At 44.0% G+C, this 26600-nt stretch overlaps 2 protein-coding genes across 3 annotated transcripts in view; one reads left to right on the top strand and one right to left on the bottom strand.

Moving 5' to 3' along the window:
* Positions 1–2403: 2403 nt before the first annotated feature.
* On the top strand, positions 2404–7323 carry LOC148687734 (uncharacterized). Its single transcript, XM_088655623.1, has 5 exons — positions 2404–2479; positions 3296–3363; positions 5480–5533; positions 5934–5984; positions 6805–7323. Exons 1-5 carry the CDS (start codon positions 2404–2406, stop codon positions 7237–7239), a joined length of 684 nt encoding a protein of 227 aa, XP_088511749.1. The 3' UTR covers positions 7240–7323.
* A 1072-nt stretch (positions 7324–8395) lies between these two features.
* DYNC1H1 (dynein cytoplasmic 1 heavy chain 1) overlaps positions 8396–26600 on the bottom strand; it is a 65252-nt gene continuing 47047 nt past the window's right edge. For both annotated transcript variants that reach the window (XM_060271767.2, XM_060271770.2), the window contains exons 53-78: positions 26411–26528; positions 25979–26194; positions 25183–25395; positions 24331–24458; positions 23432–23585; positions 22834–22980; positions 22588–22738; positions 21139–21392; positions 20868–21002; positions 20690–20784; positions 19215–19389; positions 18771–18846; positions 18159–18319; positions 16665–16776; positions 16516–16576; positions 16294–16417; positions 15572–15685; positions 14699–14869; positions 14110–14327; positions 13904–14007; positions 13207–13418; positions 12673–12826; positions 11350–11492; positions 9765–9933; positions 8963–9090; positions 8396–8852 (exon numbers count right to left, since the gene is read on the bottom strand). In XM_060271767.2, coding sequence (XP_060127750.1) covers positions 8724–8852; positions 8963–9090; positions 9765–9933; positions 11350–11492; positions 12673–12826; positions 13207–13418; positions 13904–14007; positions 14110–14327; positions 14699–14869; positions 15572–15685; positions 16294–16417; positions 16516–16576; positions 16665–16776; positions 18159–18319; positions 18771–18846; positions 19215–19389; positions 20690–20784; positions 20868–21002; positions 21139–21392; positions 22588–22738; positions 22834–22980; positions 23432–23585; positions 24331–24458; positions 25183–25395; positions 25979–26194; positions 26411–26528 — 3862 coding nt within the window. In that variant the 3' untranslated portion in view covers positions 8396–8723. The remainder of the gene's footprint in view (positions 8853–8962; positions 9091–9764; positions 9934–11349; positions 11493–12672; positions 12827–13206; positions 13419–13903; positions 14008–14109; positions 14328–14698; positions 14870–15571; positions 15686–16293; positions 16418–16515; positions 16577–16664; positions 16777–18158; positions 18320–18770; positions 18847–19214; positions 19390–20689; positions 20785–20867; positions 21003–21138; positions 21393–22587; positions 22739–22833; positions 22981–23431; positions 23586–24330; positions 24459–25182; positions 25396–25978; positions 26195–26410; positions 26529–26600) is intronic.

Genomic DNA, 26600 nt, shown 5'->3' with positions numbered 1-26600 from the left:
CCAATTCTGCAGTGATGCTGAAACGAATCACCTGGCTGCCTTGGGTACATTTCTGATCTTTCTCTCTCTGCTGGGTATAAATGGATTTTCGCAGTTTCTCAAATAACCGTGTCTTAAAATGGCACCAGTGAAATAAAACATACGTTGGGAAAGAAGAAAGGGTTGGTTTTTTTGTTTCTCCCCTCTTAAACTAAAGACTCATCCACAATTTCTTTTGTTCCGTGAGTTCTAGTCAAGGGTCCGAGAGACCTTTCTCCACCCCCACCCCCCGAACACCCACCGTTTACTATTGAATCGGAGCAAATGCCAATCGGGTTTTCTGTAAATAGACATTTGTTCCAATTCAGCAGTAAAGAGCGGGTTTTCCTGGTGAAAATGCAGGACAAAATAGACGCCTCTCAGACCCTGTGACTAGAAATCTCAGGACCAACAAAAGTGTGGATGAGTTGAACAGATGTCCTCCAATGTTAATGTTACTTTGACATGATGCAGGGATTCAAATGAGGCATTTCGTTCCAAGGTTGGCATGCAGGCCTCCAGAAGACAATGGGTTAACAGCCCCCACGCAACCTAGGAGAGGGTCACGAGGCCCAAATTGCAGTGGCAGGCAGCACCCCAAGCCTCTTCCTCCAGTTTCTCTCCCTACCACACCTAGGAAGATCAACTTATCCACTTTCTCCTTCCTTGTTTTCCACAGATTATTCTCAGCGTGGTTTTTTTAAATCTTATTCTACCTGCCTGTTTTCCTTCCTTCTGCAGTTCTTTGTTGTCATTTGAAGCCTTCATCTGTTCTTTCATTCCTCTCTGTTCCCCTCCAATGGTGCCATAGGTGTGTTTTGAGCTGACAAAACAATCAAAGCTAAAAAGTGGCCATGTGCAAAATTTGGCAACTGGAATGCTAATGTGGCATCATAGTCAACCTGGCTTCAATGTCTTTCAAGGGCTCTCGCTTATTTGGTGAGGAGGACTTGAAAGCTTTTTTTGCCGCACAAAGGGCAAGAAACAGGTGATTCCTGATCTCATAAGAGGCATGCTGAAGAGCAACAGGGCTTAGTGAGCTGGGAAGAGTCATGGCAGAGAGAAGTCTAGAATCAGAGGCAGAAGTTGAAGCAGGAGGGTGGGAGGTGGGAGGCCAAGAGGCAAAGATAAGTCAGTCTGGTGAAGAGTCATGGGTGTCTGTTATAAGAATTTTAAGGTCTTAGATATATAATAAATGTTCATACAAGGCAACCACGTGCATAAATATATAAACCAGTGACTGAAAACAGTCACTGGTTTATATATTTGACTCCCAAACTGACCAAATGTTTCTCTGCAAGGAGGGAGGGGTGCGGGAACCTTCCCATTGTCTCAGGAATTCAGTAATTACCATCTCAAAGAAATGGCCAGACTACCAGGAAAAGCAACTAGATAAGGCATTATCAGATAACCTGGCAGACAGGAAAAACAACAACATTCAAATTTCTGTAGACCGCCTTTTCTGTGATGTAGGTATGATGTATCTGGGGGGGTGGTCTTGAGTTCCAGGGCAGGGAATTTCAAAATGTATATATAAGGGCAGGCACACCTTTGTTCTGGGTCCTCCTTCTTTCTCCTGCCTATGAGGGAGCACCCTGTTGCAACAGTTCAATAAAGATCAGGCTTATTAGCTACTTTGCTTCTCAATATTCTCTGGTTGGCCTCTGTTATTTCTCCTACTGATGGAGAACCTACAAAGGACTCTCGTATACCCCGTAAGGGCTCTCGTATACCCCATAATGGAATAAGGGCAGATTTTGTTTACAACATGTCTCCCTCTCCAGTTGCAAGAAGCTCCCTTCCCTGCTTGTTTCCCAGAACCAGAAGAGGCATGAAAAGGGTGGAGGAGAGATTGGTGATGTACACACGCAGTTTCCAACTTGGAAGAAACCCTGGATAGCTGGGGACAACTGCATCATGGGGGCAAGACCTATTGAGGATGAGTTGCCATGCTCATTAGGCCTGACAGATTGTGCTTTGGTTGGTAAAGAGTTAACTCCACTTGCACAGTGGGATTTACTGCTGGCTTGCTCCTGACCCGAGCCGTCCCACCTACATCACCAAATTGTTTTAAGAAATCCAAAATGGCAGAGAAAAATGCTTAATTTTTTAAACATTATTATTCCAACAACTCACTCAGAACTGAAATAAAGGTGAAACCCCACCCTTCTCCAAGCCCACTTCCCCCCTTTCCTCCCTAATCCTTTTTTTGGGGGGGCGGGGGCCCTTTAACTACAAATCCCAATATGCACTCCAGCTACTGTACCACAATGTCACACCATCCCTAGCTATAGAAATTTCAAGTTCAGGTGCAAGTAGTTAAGGTTTTAATTATGGGTGGTGACTGGTGGGACCACAGAACACTGAAGGCTGGCTGGAGACAGGATGACATCTGTGGAAGAAAAGAAGCCGAGGAGGAAGAAGAGGAGAAAAATGTACCAAAGTGGGAATTTTATGGCAGGTACGGGGATGGAGGGAACTGGTATCAATACCTGTTCTGATTTTGCGACTGTCCTAATTCACTTGAGCTAAACGTTAGTCTCCATAAGGTCAACAACTTGTTGCAAGTAATGTGTAGCTACAGTATTTGGGTTATAACTCTGTAATCCTTTGCATTTGGAGTATCTCATATGGAATTTGATGGGCATGGCCTAGGATCAGGCAGTAACTTTATATTCCCCCCTTCTCAGCAGTGCTAAACAAGATGGAGAAAGAATCCTTTAAAAAAATAGCTCATGGTAACTTTTTGGGGTGGAGTCTTTTGATAGCATTGCCAGTTTGTATGGAACCGAATGGAAAAGCAATGCATTTTGGAAAGCCAGCCTCACATGGCATTTTGGTACAACAAAAGGGACAGAGCTCAAATTTTACTCCAACAAAGTAAAAAAAAAAGTTTGTGTGAATTTTACCTTCTGTGTGTTCAGTTCAGCCTCTATGTCAAAGAGCAGTGGTCCTTAAATCTGTTTTCTTTTTAAAAACTTGATGGCCCTTTACCATTAAGGTCCCAGGGTCAGTTACAACAATAGAGTTCTAAAACAAATATATCAGGACCATAAAGCAAGAAACACGTAAAAACAGATCCACATTAGAAACAGCTGAAAATGTTTCTAATACAGAGTGTGTTAAACCTTTCAGACGATGTTCCATACCACATTTGCTTAAATTTGTGTCAGGAGATTGAGAAAGAGAAGGGAGGCGAGGCCAAACACAGCCACTTACTGCTTTAAGAGCTGATTCCCCCCCCTTAACCAAACATTTTCCCCTTCTTCTGTAGTAGATTCATGTGATCTTCTGAATCCAGGGGGGAAATCCGATGATATAGAGCGATTAGCTCACAAGTACATGGTAAGATTTTCACTTTAAAATGCCGGTTTGAAAACACAAAACTTAACAAGGACTGGCCTCACCTGGCCCAGGGATGGCTCTGATTGTACTGGTAAACTCTGCAGAGCCTTGTGACTGGGATGAAGCAGCTTAATTTGAGCCACCTGTGAAATTTGAGGTGGGAACGGCTGCAGGTGACGAGCCAAGACCCCCAAGACCTGCTTGAGGTAACATGGAATCCTCTCACCATGCCTAGAGCTGATGTTGTACCCTTGCCAAAGTTTAAAAATCTGCTGTTGCCTGTGCATGTTCCATTTATTTATTTCTACACCTGTTTTCCACCTTTCCTCCAAGGAGCTCCAAGCAACATATATGATTCTGACTCGCCCCCCCCTTCCCATTTTATCCCCATGAGGTGGGTTGGGCTGAGAGACAGTGGACTGGCCCGGGGTGTGTGTGTCACCCAGTGAGTTTCATGGCCGAGCTGGGATTTGAACCTTTGTCTCACAAATCCTAGGCTGTGCACATGTTACTGTGGCACTTTGGTGGCCATTGCCACAGGCACGTCCGAAGTCCGTTTTGGAGGACTAATGTGGTCCACCGGTCAATTTAATTGATTTAATCCGGCCCCCATGGCAGTGTATGTCCTGGGGTAAAATCCTTTTAAAAAGCTCAGCAACTTCAATCCTAAAAAAAAAAAGCTCAACAATTTTGGTCGGCCCTCACGCACGCTCACTTCATCAAATCTGGCCCTCTTTGAAAAAAGTTTATTTCCACCCATGAAAATGGCGGGAAGGAGTGACTTGCCTGTGGGAAGTCTATGACAGGCACCTCCAAACTGCGGCCCTCCAGATGTTTTGGCCTACAACTTCCATGATCCCTAGCTAACAGGACCAGTGGTTGGGGAAGATGGGAATTGTAGTCCAAAACATCTGGAGGGCCGAAGTTTGGGGATGCCTGGTCTATGAGCTGACAGGAGCGTAGCTGCACTCTGACCACCTGTGATTCCCAGCAGCTGGTAGCCATCATAGTAGGTCTGCTACTCGTCTGAAACCTGGGAGAGACACTGCCAATCTGTGTGGGCAGTACTGAGTTAGATGGGCCGATGGTATAAAGCAGCTTCCTTGTGTTTCCTAAATTGCCCTGAAAAATAATTTCTTCTTCTTCTTCTTCTTCTTCTTCTTCTTCTTCTTCTTCTTCTTCTTCTTCTTCTTCCTCTTCCTCTTCCTCTTCCTCTTCCTCCTCCTCCTCCTCCTCCTCCTCCTCCTCCTCTTCTTCTTCTTCTTCTTCTTCTTCTTCTTCTTCTTCTTCTTCTTCTTCTTCTTCTTCTTCTTCTTCTTCTTCTTCTTCTTCTTCTTCTTCTTCTTCTTCTTCTTCTTTTCTTCTTCTTCTTCTTTTCTTCTTCTTCTTCTTCTTCTTCTTCTTCTTCTTCTTCTTCTTCTTCTTCTTCTTCTTCTTCTTCTTCTTCTTCTTCTTCTTCTTCTTCTTCTTCTTCTTCTTCTTCTTCTTCTTCTCCTCACTTGTAGGTGAGTAAGATTGTCTTCCATGAACACGGCCTTAACAGTGAGTCCGTAAGTGACACTGGAGGCCAATTCTGGATCCACATGTCTTTCCACAGTGGGGACATTGGATTCCGGCGGGAGTTGATCACGGTGAGGGTTTGCCAAGCATGCCTTCCTCCTCTTAGCAAGTTTCTCCCTTTCGTCCTGAGTTTGAGTGTCTTCAAAGTCCATGGCACCTTTGGTAAAAGCTCTTCTCCAATTGGAGCGCTTGCAGGCTAGTTTTCCCCAAGTTATCAGTGCTTATACTACTTTTTTTTTTAGATTTGCCTTTGAGAGCATCTTTAAACCTCTTTTGTTGTCCACCGGTATTTCGGTATTGCATCATGCATGGGTAGGAACTGTGGAACAAGGGTGAACTCCACATTGCTCCAAATGGCAAACTACTCTGCCTCTTTGTTTAAATCTGGGCAAACTGAAAAGTTTTCAGGTGTTGAATGGGAAACTTGAGGAAGACCATTTAGTGTGCCTGGCAGTGGGAAGTTTTTTGGAAGCTAAGGTTGTGGGGAGTAGGACTGAAGTGTTTTAGGAATATTAAATGAAATCCCCTTGTATTCACCAGCTGTTCTCTTTCACAGCAAAAGTGTACTGTTGAGTATAGCAGTGAATCTGAATCAGACGCCGACATGGAGGTAATATAGAGATAAAAAGTTTTATCCATTAAAAAGCTATATAAGTTCAGGGAAGTTTTTAATGTGCGACATTTTAATGTATTTTTTAAAAAAAATTGGAAGCCGCCCCCATTGTGGATGGCAAGGGGAAGTGCAGACAAGTGTTGAAGAATGGCAACTCTTGCATCTTACAGAAACATTTTGAAAATTTACACTCCCAAATTGTAAAACGGGGGCAATTATTTTGCTAGGGGTAGCTAGCTAAAACTCCAAACTGTTCCTGGTATATTGGGACAGTTGGGAGCACATGCACACAGTGAACCTGCAGAGTTTGAATCTGCTGCCAAGCTTTGAGCTGTTTGAGCAGTCAGGCTTTAACCTTGTGCTATATACACATCAGAAAGTGTCTTATCCAAAACAGGTGCTGCCCAAGAGTGTTTTGGCAGGATCCTGGGAGAGAACAAAACTTCAAGTAAGTTTTTAATATCTATTCTCTGCCCTCCAATAGAATTTTGCTTTGCCAGTATTCCACTTTTACGAATACATCTGCAGAATGTGCTTTCAAACAAAAATGCATTCAACAGGTGCCTGTATATTATTATTATAGTGGGATACATTCTTGCTTCCACTGTTAGGCTTAGATCAGGGTGGGATTTTTTTGAAGTTATGACTGTTTAGTAGTAGTTTGTAGTCTGATTAATGTACCAGTTATTTAAATCATTTACACGCAACGCTAAGCCGCTAAGTGTGAATGTTTTAACCAGTTTGTTTAAAAAACCAAGAGTTATCTCACAGGCTAGCAAATGAGCCACAGCTTAGTTTTCCAAAGCTTGGTTTCCAGCTGCCCTTGCCTCTGCAGCAGGCACCCCCAAACTTCGGCCCTCCAGATGTTTTGGACTACAGTTCCCATCTTCCCTGACCACTGGTCCTGTTAGCTAGGGATCATGGGAGTTGTAAGCCAAAACATCTGGAGGGCCGCAGTTTGGGGATGCCTGCTGTAGCTTGGCAAGCGTTTGGGTAGGGCAAATAATGGTTAAACAAGACTGGCAGAACTTTTTAGTTGGATATTGGTGCCATAGTGGGTTGTTTTGAGAAGAAACCATTGTTAGCATTCTGGGCTGGTTTCAGACGTTGAAACAAACCACCTTAGCTTGGGCTAAACAAACCACGGCTTAAGTGTTATGGGCAACTTGATCCAGTCTAGTTTCAGAGACTCTTTCACAAAAGTTGGCTGCTGAGAAGGAACTTTCCCTCTTGTTAAGTGAAGTCTTTTGCTGTGTCTGTTGCTTTAGTACGTAGATCCTTATGATGGTGATGATGAAGAATTCTCAGGCAACTCCAACAGTAGTTTGGGCTCCCTTGAGTCGAGTAGGGTGATCTTTCTGAAGCATCTGAGCACAGAAGACAGTGTTCTTTCAGAAGGCCCAGAACCCCTCTCTGCCTTCGCACCCATGGAAGTCCCTCTAATTGTCACTCGTGAGGATGAACCTCAACTGTATGAAGCTGCTGAAGTATTGCAGATGACCACAGAACCTTCCTGGTTTCCTGGGCCAGGTTATTCAAAGCACGCTGTTCTCCCTGAAAAATCACCCTGTGATTTTGTGCTACACCCGATGTTGGCAGATTGTGATAATCTGCGTGAATTTCTTAATGTCAAGAGGAAGCAAGGGAGGGTTGTCCTAGACAGTGCCGGAGAAACGGCAAGGAAAAAATTGCGGGTGACTTGAGTTAGTGTAGCCTAACTGCAATCTACCTATGCCTGTGGGTGAAAACAATGCCTGTTGTTAAAATAAATCAGGTGGAGCCCACAAGTGTGCAAGTCTTTTTAACGTTTAAGCGCTTCATTGTTCTTGCAAGGCTACATTACACAAAAAAGGGTAATCTCAGAAGTTCTGGACAGTTAGGAACATGTACCACTAAAAAGCAAGTTCATACTAGAAGATGGTTTCTGTCTATCAGTGAGGAAGCAGGGTTTGTGAGAACATTTTTATACTGTTTCACCACGCTAAATAGTCTTCACAATTATACACAGTTATGAACTGCTGGTTATTGGGATGTCAAGGGCAAACATGGCACGATTCTGTCCTGCCTGAAAGCAGGCCACCACTATACGCTGGTCACTATTTGAAGACCAAAGACAGTCTTGAAGACTAGACAGCCTTGTTACATCAAACTAACCGTCTATGTCTTAATCCCCAACCGGCTGCCTTAATGCTCCTGGCTTTGCTAGTGTGAGTCACCTAGTAATAAAGGTAGTTTGGAAGATACTAAATGGCAGAGAATTTGCCAAGAACAATAGTTATCCCTTTAGTAAGGAAATCTCAGTAACACCATACATTTCTTGTACCCCACTGAAATAGCAGTATTCACTGGCCCTTGTGCCACAAGCAGCTGATGCCCCCTTTTCCCGCTTATCTGAGCTTTCTTCACCTTGCTAACTTGCTGTGTGCAATAGGCCATAGTGTTGGCTCACAGATTTTAATGAAATAAATAGCTCTAGAAAGGTGCCCCCCAATCTGTTGCCCTCCCAACCATTGGTCATGCTTACTGGGGTTGATGGGAGCCCAACAAGAGCTGGAAGGCAGGCTTGTTCTAGAGACTATTTTGAAATACTTATTGCAAAAGCTGAATTGAAGGAATAAATTTAGTCCGAGCTATCAGGTTGCCAAATGGCAGGCCACATTCTACAGATGGACTATATAACTCAAGCTAGCACCTCGATGTGGAGTCTCTCCTGCTATAGAGGCTATTTCAAGATAGGATTGCAGGACACTTACTTTCTGATCTTAGCTTTGTGTATACAGGCCTCTCTCTTTTGTTGGTTTATTCTCATGATCTTGACAAGTGAATAAGGCACTGAAAAAAACCCCACAAAACAAGAAATCGTGCTGTAAAGATTTATTTAAGCATCTGACATTAGTACACCAATCTAGAACAATCCAAAAACAACAAATCCTTCTGACAGTCTTTCCAGGTACAGTACTTCTCGAACATAACTCTTTCTTAGCCACCTCTATACAGCCACCTGAAAACTTAACTATGCCTTGCAGTCCAACAGTCAACATCTAATCACGTTTCAGATACATCAATCTTACTCTCCTCCACATAACCATTTGACAACATAACTATGCTTTGCAGTGTTAAAACAGCCTTCTAGAACCGGACTCGAGATGCAAAAAATGCTTGAATGCTGGTTACAGGTGCCTTTTCTTTACTCAGTACACAGGACAGCCACGCCACGCTCATAGAAGCTACGGGGGTCTTCCTTGGTAGCAATTTCAAAGTCAACCGTGAAGATCAGATCAGCACGAGTGAAGTTCAGATAAACAGGTAATGTCACCTGCAAAACAAAAAGGTTCAGTACAAGGTGAAGAGGAAGTAAATCACGAGGAGAGCATAAACAGCATGTACGGCTGAAAAGCACGAGACTCGACAGATCATGTTACTTACCACATTAGACTTTTTATCAGCATTTGTCTGTTTGATCCAGCGAAGCTGAGTTATGGGTAATACCGTTGAAATAGCATTGGAAAGCGACAGCTTGTTGTTATTGCATGTGGCTCCCTGAAGCTTCAGGCCTATTAAAAGTTAAAGAGGGATGTTTAAATATCAGCAGTGAAGCATATGAAGTCTGTTATTTTGTGAATTCACCATTTCATATAAAGTCTCCTTAGAAGCAAAACATATAGAATTGTAGAGTTGGAAGGGACGCAGAGTCATCTATCCAACTCCCTGCAACGCAGGAATCTCAACTAAAGTAAGTATGGCAAATGGCTACCCTACCTCCTCTTAAAAACCTCCAATGAGTATGTGTTCACTTCAGGAGGGCTGGATTTCATACATGCATGGCAGCTAGATGCAGTCTTGGAAAATTGTCCGATCTTGGCACGGACAGAGTGCAATGTCACCTAACTGCATACATGAAGCCAAAGGAATCGGCAGATATCTGGAATCTTTGCCACAGCCACTGTGACATACACCTGTCTCCATTAAAGCCCCCTGAAGCAACAGTTCTCTGTAGAGATGTAAGATGCAGATCTGCCACACATACGCCCAAAATGTTAACGGAACACCACTTCAGCACAACTGAATTCATTTGCAATCTAACCTCATGGTCTTTTACGCACAAAATTACTTCGCTGCTGTATACTCTACGTGATGCGTTAACTTTTACACCCATTAAGAAACTGGAACATTTCAGCACGAAGAGTATTTCCTCCACGTCACCCTTGAGACAGTAGCTCCAACTAACCTGTTACTCCAAAACTGCAGGCATCCAATACTGCATTCTGAGTTGTTGTAACGTTGACTTCTAGGCAGAGTTCTTCAAGAGACCAGCTGTTGGCTTGAGCCACGTATTGCCTTGTAGCTGTGATATAGGCCTCAGGTACAAATAGGCCTCCCAGGCATACATGGATGTTCTGTTAAGCAAATCCACAGCAGAGTTTGTTTGACACAACTTGATTCATGGATCAGTACCAGAGGCCTGCAGGTGAAGACCTGGTGACTAGGGCTGGGTGATATTAGCTTTTCAACATCGCGGTGTACCCCCAGCCAAACATTGTGGTTTGGCGATATACCGCGATGTTGAAAAAACAAAGATGCATTGGCCTCTGCCCGCAAGACACCGGGTGAAATTGCCCCTGTTCTCACCTCAAGAACTGAGGCGGTTTCACCCAGGCTCGCAGGCTCAGACAATGCAGCTCGTTTGCACCGCTCCGCTGGGGGGAGGGAAGGTTTCCTCCTCCCCCCAGCTGAGACAGGCCCAGTGCTCTCACCATTCATTCACAGGGCATTGGGGCTCCTTTAACTGCTCAATTGAGGCAAGGGGAAGCTGCACACTCCTCAGTCAAGCTGTTTAAAGATGCAGAGGGAGGGACAGACCTAAGGTCAGAGTGGGATGGCGGTTTCACTCAGCGATATCACTGGTGAAACTGCCGGAAGAAACTCTTGACTCCCTCCAGCAGATGCTGCTAGCAGAGGGACTCAGGAGCGGTGGCTCACCAGTGATATACCGCTGAGTGAAACCAACATCACAGTCTGCTCGTCGTAGGTGACAAATCGCCCAGGTCTGCTGGTGAGTCATATACAGGCTTATTCTTATCTCTCTTTGCCCAATCATTTTAGGTGCTTACTCTGCACTCTCAGGGTCTGAGCAGTTTAGCTACTGACAGGGAAGCGCTTTCTGCCTTCCCCCTGACCCTGAAAGCTACTGGCCTCGCCAGCCTCACAAAATCCAATGGATTTAAGCAGATCTGTGTGAATGGAAATACAGACACCCACACTTTCTTAGCAGTGTGGTAAAAATGAGGATACGCTGTATTCAACCCCTTCTCAAACAGCATACGAGAACATGCTATACAAGTGCATATATATCATTGTTATGGTGAGATGTGATCCAAATGGTGACAGCATTGTACATAACTAAAAAAGCGGTGCTTGAAAAACCATGGAAGAGACTTCATCAGTAGAGGGATTACAGAACCACTACTGCTTCACTGCTTCCTTAGCAATCAGCTGAGTGTATTTATTATCCTCTATTTTCTCCAAGGAACATGTTTTTCCACCCCTGATGTACAGTGGTACCTTGACTTACGAAGACGACCTGTTCCACGGCCGTCTTCGTAAGTCGAAGTCTTCGGTTGTCGAAGCATGTGCAGAACGCGCACGCGGCGAAAAGACTTCCGGGTTTGTCGACTTCAGAAGTAGAGTCGTTCGGATGTCAAGGTACCACTGTAGTCTTCATATTTCACATCAAAGCCACAGAGGAGTTGAAACTCATCTCATGTGTATCCTCACATTACCATTCAACCACTATGAAATATTCTATTGCTTACCTTCAGTTCTTTTGCTCCACCTGCAGCAGCTGCCTGGGAGATGCTCTGTAGCTGCTTGATGCGCTCGCTGAAGTCAGACACCCACTGGATGACCGTCATGCCAGCAGGCACAGTGTAGTGAGACCAGCTGCGAGGCAAGATGCCTAGAGAGAAAGTATAAAAACACTGTACTTTTTGTGAGCAAAAGACTAGTCACCAACTGGATGGTCTCCTTCATTGATAGCCACCCTATAAGCCAGGGGTTGTCAACCTGGTCCCCACCACCCACTAATGGGCGTTTCAGGATTCTAGGGGGTTCTACGGCACAAGCTGAATCCTCCTTCCACCGAGCACTGGTGGTCGGTAAGGAAATTTCACCATCAAGAAAGATGCATTAGTGGGCGGTAGGTATAAAAAAGGGGACCCAGGTGGCGCTGTGGTTAAACCACTGAGCCTAGGGCTTGCTGATCAGAAGGTCGGTGGTTCGAATCCCTGTGACGGGGTGAGCTCCCGTTGCTTGGTCCCAGCTCCTGCCAACCTAGCAGTTTGAAAGCACGTCAAAATGCAAGTAGATAAATAGGAACCGCTACAGCGGGAAGGTAAACGGCGTTTCCATGTGCTGCTCTGGTTTGCCAGAAGCGGCTTTGTCATGCTGGCCACATGACCTGGAAGCTATACGCCGGCTCCCTCGGCCAATAATGTGAGATGAGCGCGCAACCCCAGAGTCGGTCACGACTGGACCTAATGGTCAGGGGTCCCTTTACCTTTAGGTATAAAAAGGTTGACTACTCCGATATAAACAAACACTGAACACACACAAAAAACAACAACACCAGAAGGTAATTATGGCAATTAAATTACTTTATCATGGCATTTATGCTCACTTCCAAACACTCAACAGGTACACTGAAAACTCTTGTGTGTAAAATGGAAAGATACTAAATTAAGCATGACCGACTGCAGAATCTACGGATGGGATTCTGCAACATGTGAAAAACCAGGCATGCCCAAACTGCGGCCCTCCAGATGTTTTGGCCTACAACTCCCATGATCCCTAGCTAGCAGGACCAATGGTCAGGGAAGATGGGAATTGGAGTCCAAAACATCTGGAGGGCCAAAGTTTGGGGATGCCTGTGAAAAACCAACCAACCACCGAGCTGGATTTGTGATTTGGCAGCAGGTTTAGTTGAACGTAGGTACTTGGTTTAACCCCATCCCATAGGCACAACACCACAGCCAAGAAGCAGGCCTCCTTAGACCTTCCATTTTCTTTCAACAGCAGCAGCATCTTAACTTGGGAAGCTGTGGGTGCACATTTGAAACAATTGTTTAGAATAGCCCCACCTTTCACTAGTTCATTAATAAGCGTCCGCAGATAGTTGGTCTGCTTCTTCTTCCCCTCGCACACTTGAACCACATCTGCAAGGTCTTGACGAACGTCCTGAAGGAGTTTGGCTCCCATCTTCACTTCTCTCTCAAAGAATCTGAACAAAGGATCCTTGGTTTCCGAAGGAAGAGCAAAGTGTCAGTAAGTGGAGAAAATCCTGGCAACTGAGTTATCCCAGCACTATCCTTCCTGGAAGCACCATCAGTAACTTTAGACATTAACATTAAAGAAGCAAAGTTTGGGTGTGTTTTGATTTTTGAAGCCAAGACAATTTTGTCAATTAAATATCACTGCTATCATCTAAGACAGTATTAATATGATTTTGCAAACCTTTGCCCTACACCAGGGCGGGGGGACCTGTGGCCTTCCATATATGGTTGGACTCTACCTCTCATCAGCTCCAGACAGTATGCAAAGGCTAGGGATTATGGGAGTTGTGGCCAGAGCAAGTTCCCCAGCTCTGCTGTGCATACTAGGGTTGCATGTCTCACCTTGATATTTTCCACGGTACGTTTCAGGTGGTTCAGTGTCTGTGGGATGAGGTGGAGCCAGTTGGAAGCCGTGGTGTGCAGTGTTCGCATCCAAGCTGGCCGGCCATCTGAGGTGGAGTCTCTCCGTGCCTTCTTCTCAGTCTCAGCATAGGCCAAGTCATCCTCATCTTCTAGCATTTGCATCTTCAGCATTTTACTGATCATATCAATACCTGAAATGTACAGGGCGTGAAATGCTTAACTATTTTTAAAAGGTTAAAGATTAACATACATGTGCTAGATGTAAACAAGGCTAACTTTTGATTAATACATGATTAAATGGCAATCTTTAATCCAAACTTGAGCTTTGAAAGCCCTGCATATAGTTTAGGAATTTGATCCTGTGCTATTAGTCGGTTCACATATAACATTCAGCCACATATCCTCAAAGTGTGGTTTTGATAACTTCAGCTGATTAGATTGTGAATAAAGTCTTGGCTTTCAGGATTCATCCCTGCTGCAACACTTCAACATCCCTATGTGGCTAAATTTAGTTCATGAGATTCATGCTGCACTAAGCCGTTTTTTTTTTAAACCCAGCTAATTCCATAGTAACCGATGCAACATTTGCAAGCTTCTTTACAGAATCTTTTGTGGTTTAGCAAATATTGCTTAGACTCCGGTTAACAATGAACTACTGAAGTGAAGCCTTTTTTACCCTGGGTGGTGAGAAGAACCTTCTCGGCATTGTTTGGCAACCCAAGCCAGGATGGTGTTTGCGTATCTGGCAGCAACTCAACCCACTGGACAAATTCTTCACGCCTGTCAAGACAAAATGGCAGGTAATGACCACGTGGTCCATAGCACTGAGCAGTTTCGAGTCAACCTGACCCAGGCTTGCTACTAAAAGTAGAACTTGAGTACCTGATTCCATCTGGCATCTGGATGTCTTTATGACCGTCAACCTTGCAGGCCAATTTGAATTCACTGTCAAAACTTGAAGTGGTGAAGAGGCGCTCCAGGAAACTGTTCAATAAACGCTGGTCAAATTCGTTATCAATGCGTCCTCCATAAATCGACTGAGCCATCAGGGTCTTCAGGGCAGACCAGGGGATCTTGTCAGGAGAGATATTCTGGCGGCCCTGGAGGGGTAGACAGTTTTGTTGTAATGGAGGTAGCTTTCGGATACTAAAAGTCTACAAAGCCAACATTATTACAAATTAAGAACCAGTGTGGTAGACTGGCCAGGTGTCAAAATCTAGGACTAGGGAGACCCAGGTTTCAAAATCTTGCTTAGTCTAGCCATTTGCTGATCTTGGACAAGATATTCGGTATTTAGCTTTACTTACCATGCATGCTGCCTTGAGCTCCATTGAGGAAAGGCAGGCTATGAATAAGTTTTATGAATGTGCTTTGCCTACTTGTTACAAATGACTTGTCCTTCATGAAAGCAATCCAGCCACATTCCCTTTAAGACAGAGCAGTAAAGTGGAACACCTGCAACTTCACTTGCCTTTGCTGTGTCATCTAGCCATGTATCCACTGTATCACATGCAGATCTTAGATCAGATTCACCAAACTCGTATTTTTTTGACCAGCCGAGAGGAGCATATCGCAGACGCTCTTGAATGATGGCATGGAACCAAGCAAGAAGGAAATAGAGACGAGCGCGCTCATTTGGTGACTAGGGAGGAGAGAGGGAAAAAAATGTTTTTCTTCTTCTTACATTGCATTCAAGAGAAGAACCGCATGCTTGAGATTACGAGGAATAAACCCTTGTCCTTACTTGGTCCTTTTTTTTAATCTTGTGGAGTTACAGGAAAACCTCCTGGAGCATGTTTGCCAAAGCAAACAGGCACAGTAGGCAGCCTTAGGACTGTGCTAGTGAAGGCAAGCTATTGCATTTGGACACTGAGTCAGAACAGAAGGTCTGGTCATTGTGGATATGATACATTTAGGTTGCCTCAGAGAGACTGCCTCAATCTTTGCCTACTTTGTGTAGGCTAGAGGGGCTTACTAAAGCTCTGCACTGCCTTCTCCCATCCTTCCTCAGATGCTCTGCACTCTACCCGAGTGTCAGCAGCAAGCAGAGGATCAGCACCATTCTTTCGGCAAGGTTGGCGTTAAGGAAACTTAGCCTGGGAGGAGCTTCAACTTATTTCATTTAAATGAATGAATGAATGGTCAAAAGGCCAGCAGAGGATGATCTTCCCAATGCAAGAATTAATGAGTGACTGACACTCCCTTTTAGGTGGGAATAGGTGGGCTCTAAACTAAACTCTGATGGATCCTAACCCCTACTAGCACTTTTGGGAACCACCATATGCTGTCCCACTAATGCTTTGGCTAGCTATAGGATCTGTTTATAATCATCGAGGCAGCTTACCTTGCACATTCTGGACACCGGAATGCTGCTGAAGGTTCTCAACATGTTGGCCTTTACCCCAGGGGGTGGTTCAAACACAAAGATTCTCCCAGCCCTCAGCAAGTTCACTGGTACCTAAAGCACAGAATAAGTCCCACAATTATGCACTAAAAGATGTTCCCCCCTTTCCCAGACCTCTGCAAAATGACTACGCCAGCTCAAATTCATGCTGAACCTTAATAAGAGTCATGCTTCTAGTGTCAAGAAGTATCTTCATGTTTTTAATGATAAGGAACAGAAGTCACCCACCGGCAGCTGGTAAAGTACGAGTGCCAGAGCCTCATTGCAATACCAACAGAAGAGAACGGAGGGGAGGGTAAAGAACATCTAGACATTTTTCATTTTGTATTTGCTTTTGTCCCCATTTACTGAGGTAATGTATTGAGACACTCAAAAAACCAGGTTGAGGTTTTATTTAAACATTATAGTTTATTTAAATAAAACTTTTTTTTAAAAAAATATCTGCATAAAGGTTAATTTATTATTTTCTATTCATTGCCAGTTGACTTTAGTTAGGAGAGGGTTAATGGGTTTTTAAAAAGGCTGGACAGAGAACCCATTAGGTGGGTGGGTGGGAATACTATCTCTGTATGTCTGTTTTAAGGTGGTACCCTTCTCCCAGAAACAACAGTGCAGAAAGAAAAGGCTTGCAAAGATCCCAGTTTTGCTTCCAAGCTGCTTACTTTTGGATTTATCTCCATTGTAAGGAAGAGTCTGAAGCAGGCATGAGGCTGAAGAGAATGTAGCTTCTTTTCCAGCTGCATCAGCCATCCAGGCGCCAAGTGGACATTCTTTAGCACGACCCATCTAGAATAATTGTGTTTTTTTTAAAAAAATGGATTAAGAAGTTCCAGTATACTTATATGTACAATGCCAGAGTAAATGCCAGACAGAGCAGAGCCTACCTGCCAGACTTCACTGCTGTATTGATTGCCTTATCAGCTTGGTTAAATCCTTCAGCGGAACCTGCCAACACGAAGTTTACAATTTAGAGGCGGAGTTTAAAGCCACATTCTGCAGCATTTGGAGTGACAAGGATGCCCAAAGGTCTCACCGATAGCAATAGAGGTGATCTGTGTGTTTTGCTCGGCAGCAAGGTCTTCAACACGCCCACTGGCATCATAGCCAGGCACTGAGCACATCAGCACAGGAGTATTAGGCTTCACCTAAAATCCAAGAAGGGTGGGGCAGGGGAAAGAAAAGAGGTAAAGCAATTAGGGTAGTTATAGGACACCAGGTGGCGCTGTGGTTAAACCACTGAGCCTAGGACTTGCTGATCAGGTCGGCGGTTCGAATCCCTGTGACGGGGTGAGCTCCCGTTGCTTGGTCCCAGCTCCTGCCAACCTAGCAGTTCGAAAGCACGTCAAAATGCAAGTAGATAAATAGGAACCGCTACAGCGGGAAGGTAAACGGCGTTTCCATGTGCTGCTCTGGTTTGCCAGAAGCGGCTTTGTCATGCTGGCCACATGACCTGGAAGCTATACGCCTGCTCCCTCGGCCAATAATGCGAGATGAGCGCGCAGCCCCAGAGTCGGTCACGACTGGACCTAATGGTCAGGGGTCCCCTTTACCTTTATAGGACAAAGCAGGTTTGCTTTTTTTTAACATCCACAGGAGCTGATCATTACTTTTCTCACGTTTTGACGGCACAGGGAGGACTTGAGGGGAACACTCGCAGGATTGTAACTGCACTCAGTAATAAAAGGTGGAATGCCTTGCACATTTCCAAACAGACCTCTTCTCCTTCACGTTCCCGCTGACTTGTGGGCATTTAAGGTAGGTTCCGGATCTAGGTCGAGGTTCAATCCAAACCCCAGTTTCCCAATATAGGCTGAGATCGAAAGGTCTACTTGAGGTGTGCTGGGTGTCTTTGAAAGTGGGGCTTCGTTTGAGCAGCAAAACCTGAGCCGTATCACAGACTGCTTCTGAAAAGTCTGCAAAGTTTCAACAGTGTTTATTGCTATGTGGCGCTGGGCACTGCTGTTTTAAGATTCAGAAGCCTGAACTCCCCACAGGCATGCAGAACCACAGGCAACCTTTTAGAAAAAGGCATGTTGTAATGCCACAGAAAGCCACCTTGCAAATTACAAGAGGAAGAAGCAGGGCTGCAAGGACTGCAGCTGACTGGGACACAGCGGCTGGCAGCCTGAGGAAACTCCACCTGCCTTGGTGCCTGCCCATAAAAACAAGTTTAGAGTAGGGTGATGTCAGCAGGTTCCAGGAACCCTCTTTGTGAGTTTCTCTGTGCCCCGAGTGAGAGGCCAGGAGGGATTTCAGAAGGAGAAGGAATTGACACTGGCCTATATTTATTAGTAATTTGCATTAATGTAATATTTGCATATGCAACTGTTCATTTTTCTAACATCTGTGCTGTTCAAGCTGTCTGCTGCTTTAGCTTCCTGTACATCACATAGATTTGTTTTTTTACATTTAAGTGGTACAGAAGCGGTCTAAGCAAAATGGAGAAAGAGTTTAAGCAGCATGCCTACAGAAGTTCCACCTGAGGTTCTGTGGAATGGAATGGGTGTGACTTAAAATGCCTACTTGCCTCTGTATCCACAATGTGTGCCAGGTCCAAGGGCTGCTCCATAATCGACATAAAGCTTTCTCCAAGGTTTGTGGAAACAAAATGATGGGCCATTGCCAGTAAGCGATCAGGACGGAAAGCCTGGATCAGGAGCAAGCGATGGACGGCCTGCCCAATGGTTGCTGAGCCAAAGAAAGGGGGAGAGAGAGAGAGAGAAAAAAAGTCATCAGTTAAAAGGTCTTGCAAAGGAGGACTGAGGGAGTATGCTTCTTCCAACACCAACTTTTCCCAGTAGGGGAATACAGAGAGTGACTGAACCCTAGAAGCACATAAGCTACCTCGGATGTCCTCAGGACAAAGCACATGACAGCGGCCCTCAGTTTCTGACCATGGATACGGCGTGCATACTTGCAGCCAGTTCACACAGTGATTTCAGTTGTAGGTGTTCCTGGGGGACAACTGGTACTTGCCACCACCAAAGGCAGACGAATGGCCAACTGCAATAGATGCCTTGCGCACGTAATACCGAAGCATCGCTCCCCAGAGCAACGGAATAAATCTCCACATCCACCTGCTTTGCCTTTTCTCCAAATATACTTAAAACTGATCCAGAAATGGGAGTTCTCCACTTACTTGCAGGTTTGTCTTCTGCCCAAATATATGGCACAGTCTGCTCCGGTGAGCTGCTGTCCAGCCAAATGCAGAATTGCTGTGATTCACGTGGAGATAAAGAACAGGAACCTTGTGTTAGAACAATGACCACAATGAAGATACTAAGAGTGTGTCTGTGGGGTGGGTTGACTGACATGGAAAAACAGCACCTATATCACTACTACATATTAAAGTTGATAAGTTGTACAATACACTGATCAGGCAGCTTTAGCTATCCAGTCCATGTACTGGAAGCAGTAAGTATGGAAGCGAAACACATCTACAAATTCTCAGTGCAAGAAAAAGGTGCCATGTGTTAAGAAGGTCCCCAATAAAGATAATGTCAAGGCATAAGGCCCTCTCCCATTGCACCAGCAATTCCTTTTTAATTTTAGTTTGGCAGCTTTGTTTGAAGACAGTACTCACATCATCAGCTTTGACTTTGGAAACCAGATCCTTAAAGGCAGGAAGGAAACTCAACCTCATCATGGCTTCCAGTTGCTCCACAGTCAGGCCACTGATGTTGGGGAGAGGTGTGCTGCTGAGTACTATTTCTTTCCCTCTCAAGAAATGCTGGAATTCTGCATCATAGGTAGGCTCCCTGCAATTGGCAACAAAGGAAGAGCATGTTAGAGAAAAATTCACTATTCGTGCTCATGGACAAAAGCAGTAGCATTTTCAGCCCATAAGAACGTGGGAGCAGATAAATAGTCAAAGTTGGGGGGAAAATATGGGAGAGGCGCACTTTTAAAATGTTGTCTATAAGGATAAAAAGAAATTATTATAAATTAATTTGGAGATGGTATTTAACACCAGTCAGATTAAATCATATAAACAAGGAACATTTGGTGTTATGTTGGAGGGGATGCCAGGAAACGGAGAATTATGTTCACATGTGATGGGGGTGTAAATATGTATAATTTTTGGGGCAAAGGGTGTTTAAGGAGCTAACAGAAATAACTGGGTTGAAGCTGACTGAAAGTCCAGAGGTAGCATTATCATCAATTTACGATGAGGTGGAAGGTACACAGGCTATGAAGGACTTGCTCACAAATTTATTGACAGCTGCATGGGTTATTATAGCTAGGAAGTGGAAGGGGCAGGCAGAATGTAAAATGGAAGAATGGTACAAAGAGGTGTGGGATATAGCTGTTAATGATAAACTGACATGTGCTATTAAGGTAAGATGGGGAATATGCAGGAGAAATGATTTGGAGGAGATATGGAAGGTGTCTGTATAATTTGTACTGTTAAAATGGAAATGGGTCAAACCATCGCAAGAGGTGTTGAAATTTTGGGAGGTTGGATAGTTACAATGAAATGGTCTTGGGGGTGGGGTGCACATTTTATTATTTTTATTATTATTTTATTATTATTACTTTGTCAAAATAACAAATTAAATTTTTTTATATAAAAAACAAGGTGGGAGCAGTTTACCTACAAGGTCACCTTACCCCACGTGGGCCCATTTGACCGCTATGACTGGCGGCCACGGCACTACTAGAATTGCCACTTAATATTCATTCCACGTTTGTAAGAACTTGATTGTTTAATGCGGCAGCTCCTGCACTTTGGAACTCCCAGACTATTGATATTTTCAGCTCCTGCTATAAACATTCCAGGCCTACCCAGAAAGTGGAGGTAATTTTAATCTGTTTTAGTATTTTAATTTTTGTATGTTTTAAAGTCGGGTTATGAATTTTTCTTGATTTTATTGACTTATCTTTTTTGTAAACTTGCTTTGTGGTTTATTAGGCTGTACTGCGTTGATTTTACAAATGCCACCTTTGCAAAAGACAGGGTATGCTTTTCTTTTAAAGAACTGCCACGACACACTGCCTACATTTGTAAGAGACTGAAGACTGGGCCACCTATTGAAGAAAGGAGAATTGTATGCTTACCCAATAGTGCCTTTCAGTTTTATTCTGGCCAACAGCATAGCGAAGGTTATGTGATCCTGATGCAGCATGCCACGTGCCACTCTGTTGAAAGCAACCTATCAACACAAAGTGAGAAAGGTCAGTTTCATCTCCTACTGATAACATGGAACTGCTTTAACTTGATATGGCTTTACCGAACCTGGAAGAGATCCTTTGTGATGATGGAAAGGCGCTGGGTATGGTCTGTTATCCCCTTCAGATTTGGGTTCTCATACAAGACATTGTGATAGATATCCAGGAAAAACTGGAGGGAGTACTGGTACAAGAAGTGTATCTAAAGGGGAGTTGAAGAGGGAATAACAGTCACACAGCAGCAACAGCAACAACTTCTGTACCTGTGGCATCTTATCATGTTGTGCAACAAGCATGGCTAACAGGCAGAAGGCGGCAAGCCAGTCGTGCTTTTGTACCTGTTTTAGCGACTCCATTGTGAAATAGATGCTGCTACAGGCAGTAGAAAGTGGGAGATACTGCTGAGACACAGTCTCCACCTCCTGCATGACAATATCGGTTTCTTCAACTTTCCTGGTGACCTCAGCCGCCTCTTTCTTGAGGTTCTCCAGTGTAGTAATGATGGTGTCGTCATCCAAGATCCGACCCTTCACTTCATTGAGGGCTTGGAGTAGCGACTTCTCTAACTGCCGCAGACGCAGCTGGAATTCACCTTTGGGTAGAGGGAAAAAAAACCTTAAGTACAATTGGAGCTATACACTGCGCGATTCCAAGAACTCTGCAACATCCCCCGGAAATTGCTTTCAGCCACAGAGCAACATCAGTGCAGTCCTTAATTTAATTGGGCTTCTTTAAGGGTGAACAGATTCCATCAGTTTCCCTTCCACAGTTGTTATGAAAATGACAGGTTGGACCCAGAGTCAGCAAAACTCCACCTGCACAATGGAGGCTTTCCTGGCTCCTTCAACTCACTACAGCTCCCTGTGCCCCTGCAAGTTGTTTTGAAGGTTGAGGAACCCCCTGGAATAGCATGAGGCGGGCCAGAGTGGAATGGGGAAGCCTGAAGAATTCAGCGGCCACCACTGGATCCAAGCCGATATCCCTTGGGTTCCAATCAATCAGATTTCAGAAGGTCGGTAACAGATTGCCCTCACAAGAGTATTTAAAAATGTAAAGTCCCTCACTCTTGGGCCCTTGAATGAAATTGAAGAGGTTGCAGAGTAACCCCCACATCCTGCAATTCTAGGTTTTTAAGGTTATAAAAGCCACGTTTTTATTCAAAAATTTGTACAATTACACAAATAAACAATATATGTCAGTGACGAGGCACTTCATTTTCTAATTCAATTCACTTGAGTGGACTCTAGATACAAAAAAACGCTGTGAAAATGCTTTTTTAATAAAACGTTTTAAATATATACATTGAATTTGCCATAAGCTCACCATCTAGTGTCACATTTGTATAATGCACTTAAAATGTTCTGTTTGCAACTGTATAGCAGAGTTCTTTGTGTCATTGGCTTGAAAACATTAAAAATAAAGTAACAGAAATCTCCCTCAGCTTGAAAGATGCTGGAAAATGCACCCCTGAAAGATTCTGATATTCTAGTGAACATACCCAGTGCTTTTTTCCCCTTAAAAAATGTTTAGGGGTACTCTCTTTTTCCTACTTGTATTGAAATACTGCCCCTCAATGAGGCCAAACTTAGATTCACTAAATGTTTAGGGGTATGTGTACCCCTGCATACCCCCATTTATAAAAGCAGTGAACTTACCTGTGTGTGCAGAACTATAAAACCTGGGTCAGAATGCAGCAGAGGGAGATTCTGCAAGTATCTCTAGCTTGCTTTAAGGCCCACCTACAGTGCTAAGTCCCGCCCGGGATCCGATTCCTGCCAATACTGTACCTTGAAGTTTGAGGAGATCAGAGCGCTTCTCATCCACATCTGGCCTTTCAGCTTTCAGTACTTCGTTCAGACACTGGCTCTGTAAGCTGCTGCGAGTTACTGTGAAGTTGACGAACGTCACGCGGGAGCAGAGATCTGGAGGAAACTCAACCTACCAAACAGAGCAATAGTTACCTTTTACATAGAATCTTCTTTCCCTTCCACTCCCACCAACAGATGGTCAGGCAAATAAAGTTTCTTGCTTACCGTTGGATCTCTGGTGGAGAGGAAAATGACGAATGATGGAGACAAATCAATATCCTGATCTCCCAGGGTAATAAGAACTCGGCCTCCAGTTCTACGGACTTCACGGTTCAGCACAGGGTTGAGCACAGGGTCATAGCTCTCCACATCCTGGGCAAGCAATTAAGAAAGGGGGAAATAATTTAAGTGTTAAGAATTGTACTTCCCCTCAACTCTGAAGTTGGTTCTAACAGCAATCCACATATAGGCTGGGACTCCAAAAGTTTCTTCTAGGCACACCCAAGAGTTTGGACCCATTGCGGTCTCTCTTGTTTTAATTAGAACTGCAAATTCCCATGCTGTATTACAAGCTGCCTTTTGAAGAGTCTCTCCCCAAGTTTCAATAGCTGTTTTCCACACAGTGCTAAATCCAAACTCCCTTGGGCTCATGGAACTAATGTTACAGTTCCTTGGATCTTGACTGTTGTCTTTCTGATATCATGTGAAGTGCTTATCTTTCAGCTTTTCTGAAGCCCTTTTATTCAAGTTACACAATATTTGTTTCAACAACTCATTCAAAGCTTGTGCCAGTTATAAAAAAATATATATGCACAGAACTAACCTGGACAAGCAGAGGATTACCAAATCTCAATGCGCTCTCCAAATTCTTCCTGAAAGCATCATCCAGAAAGCTGGTACGGGTGATCTTACGGTCCTTATATTCATTCATGATGAACTCTGTAGCTTGCCCAGAGGGGTCAATAATCAGGGGATACCTAAAAAGGTAATTGGTAGAATGTAAGTTAAGATTCAGAGAGCCCAGGAGGAGGAGATTTGTTCAACACATATTAGTGGAAGAAGCATTTTCAATTTATGGATTCATGGAACAGAAAAAGTTTACAATTAGCTATACTCGGTGTCCTTCAAATATTTTGAAAGCCCTTGGTTTGTATTTTGATATGCTGTAGATACCAAATAGGGGCGTGGAATAATTTTTACTTCAGAAATTATGAGTGCTGTACATAATATATGTGTATATCATCCGGTCTTTACTATTGAAATAGTTGGGCTCAAAGTTACTGTACATTACCTTTTTGAGCTTCTAAATTTCCATTCTGACTATAGGGTGCTGTTAGAGGGATCTGATCTAGCATGGCAATTCTTAGAACGGTGGTTTTGCCAGACAACACTTGAAACTTTCATTTTAAGACTATGCTAGACTTCTCCACAAAATTTTCCTAACACATGCTGTCTATGCCAGAGGCCATTCACAATCTCCTCTGGCAAACAACTCTATGCTCACAATGTGTTGAGTGAGCAGGGTTCGCCTGTCTTTTAACAAGGCTTCTTTTGTAAATGCCGAGAGCCCAGGCAATTCCAAAACATTCATAATCACTAGAGAAAGCCTGGACAGAAATGATCACATCAGAAGGGTTGAGATGGTACTTCCACTGGAAAGCTTTTCTGGCCTGAAGAAGCCATTGGTATGCACAAAATTAATTAAAAGAAAAGCAACAATACCGGTTAAATCGCTTGAGCATGATGGCATTTTCTGTGCACAGGTCATCTGCAGGTAGGGAACTTGCTTGCCAGCGAAGGCGCTCATCTGCGTTGGACAGGTATTCGGTCCTAGCAATGTCTGTACGGAACTGCAGGGAAAGGACCATTGTGTTTCATAGCCAAGATCTGACAAACTTTTGTGACTAGGTGAAGCAATCAGTTGTCTTCCTGCTACTTATGGCTTTAGGCTCCCACAAACATTGGCATTCTCTTGGCTGCAGACCATATTCACTCACTGCTATTTATGGCAAAGTGGGGGCAGAGCTTGAAGTCAAAGGAAGTGATGGCAATAGTGTTGACAAATCGTAGAAGTGTAGAGTTGGAAGGGACCCTGAGGGTCATCTAGTCCAACCACCTGCAATGCAGGAATCTTTCACCCAACCCAGGGCTTGAACCCACGACCATGACAGTAAGAGTCTTATGCTCTACCAACTGAGCTATCCCATCCTAAAATACGCATGTTGCATCACCCTTTATATTCGGCCACCTTATAAAATCATCAGACATCCATAGCTGTCAAGTTTTCCCTTTTCTCGTGAGGAAGCCTATTCGGCATAAGGGAATTTCCCTTAAAAAAAAAGGGAGAACTTGACAGCTATGGACATCTGGGAACAAAATAAAATGGTCTGAAGGGACATGGCGGTTCTGCAAAGTGTATCTGGTTTTGCAAGCTGCTCAGGTGGGAGACCACGTGTGAAACATGCAGAAGCTGTTCTGAGCTTCACGGAAGAGGAAGGTGCACCATAAAGTGAAGTGCTCTAATTATTTCAAGCAAATAGCAGTGGTCTTTATGACCTATGAACAGTTTTCTACCTGAATATTTGCTTGCTGCAAGTGATGAGACCATGTTGTGAACAGGTTCTGACGCATCTGTTGGTCAAAGTAACCAGCATAAGCGATGAAGGCTCCTGAGAGCAAGCAGTCTCCTGCAATGGTGGACATCTGGTTTTTGAAGGTTTCACTTGTTTTCTCCCATCTCTCACGCTCTGCAGACAAACTCTTCAAGAGGGCCGTACTGCGGTTTACCTGCAAGTAAAACCATCGCTACCGTTAAACGAAAACTGGATCGAAGATTGCTACCTGCCTTTGAAAACATGGAGAAATTTGTAATTGCACCAGATACAGGGCCAGCTTTTCAGCACCCTATTACGAAACTCACATTTCAAATACCTGGGAGGCTGAGGAAAACGGGAGCAAACCACAACGATTTTTTATTAGGAAGTGCAGCTAGCACCAACAAAGAAGCATAGCAAAATTGTTTGCTTATCAAGTTTGGCTTAAAAGGCAGCCTTAAAACCTAGAATATATGCAGCACTAGGCAGCTGTAGGAATTCTATTACAGAAAACACAGAAGTAGTGATACACACGTTTTTAAATTAAGCTTCTAAATGAAATTTGGATTTTAAATTCATGCCTGAACAAAGAGCACTAACAAGGAAATTGTGTAGAATGCTTAGAAGCACACATTCCACTATATTTTTGCTTCCCTCAACTGGACCACTCAAGGTTGTAACTATAATGTAAACCCTTAAGGAGACGTGATAAAAGAGGGAAACCACCAACAAATTTCTAAGGAAGCGCAACAAGGATAAATTCACAGCCATCTCACTTTTGCTTCCACAGCAGCCAGATCCGCCTTAATAGCCTGAGCCTCGGAAATCAGCACGGCATATTCTTCCTTGTAGCGGGCAATGCTGGCCTCCAGGTCTCTAATCATCTGTTCTACTTCGTTGGCCTTCTGCTGGTTGTCCTTGGCATCGTCCTCCAGTTTCTGCAGTTCGTTTCTCAGGGGCTCCACCCGTTTCAACATGTCGGCATAGTTCAGCTGGGGGGGGGGAACAAAAAGATAACACCAGGTCACTCAGTTCTGGGACACTTGAAACAGTTCTAGCTTAAAAGCTTTGTTATTTTTAAAGCCATTATGGGTCTGTCAGTGACCTGCTGAGCTAAACAGCAAGAGGCAGGAAACCACCTTCAAAATACTACTGCGCTTCTATGTTATTTTAACCCTAATCCAGTTAAATACCACAATACAAGTTACCTGTGCAATAGCCCATTTCACCATAGGGCCACAGGCCAAAGACGCTCTGTTCACAATTTCATAATTGTAACTTGGATTTGACAAGTAGTTCTTCTTCATTTTCTCCCGTATTGCATCACTGGAATAAGGGGGGGGGGAGGAGAGAGAGTTTGAGAAAGTATCTGGACAAGTGTGGTGTTACCATTCAGCA

The sequence above is a fragment of the Zootoca vivipara genome, chromosome 1 (genome assembly GCF_965207765.1).
Source record: "Zootoca vivipara chromosome 1, rZooViv2.hap1.1, whole genome shotgun sequence".
NCBI lineage: Eukaryota > Metazoa > Chordata > Lepidosauria > Squamata > Lacertidae > Zootoca > Zootoca vivipara.
This window is presented reverse-complemented; position numbering and strand designations above follow the sequence as displayed.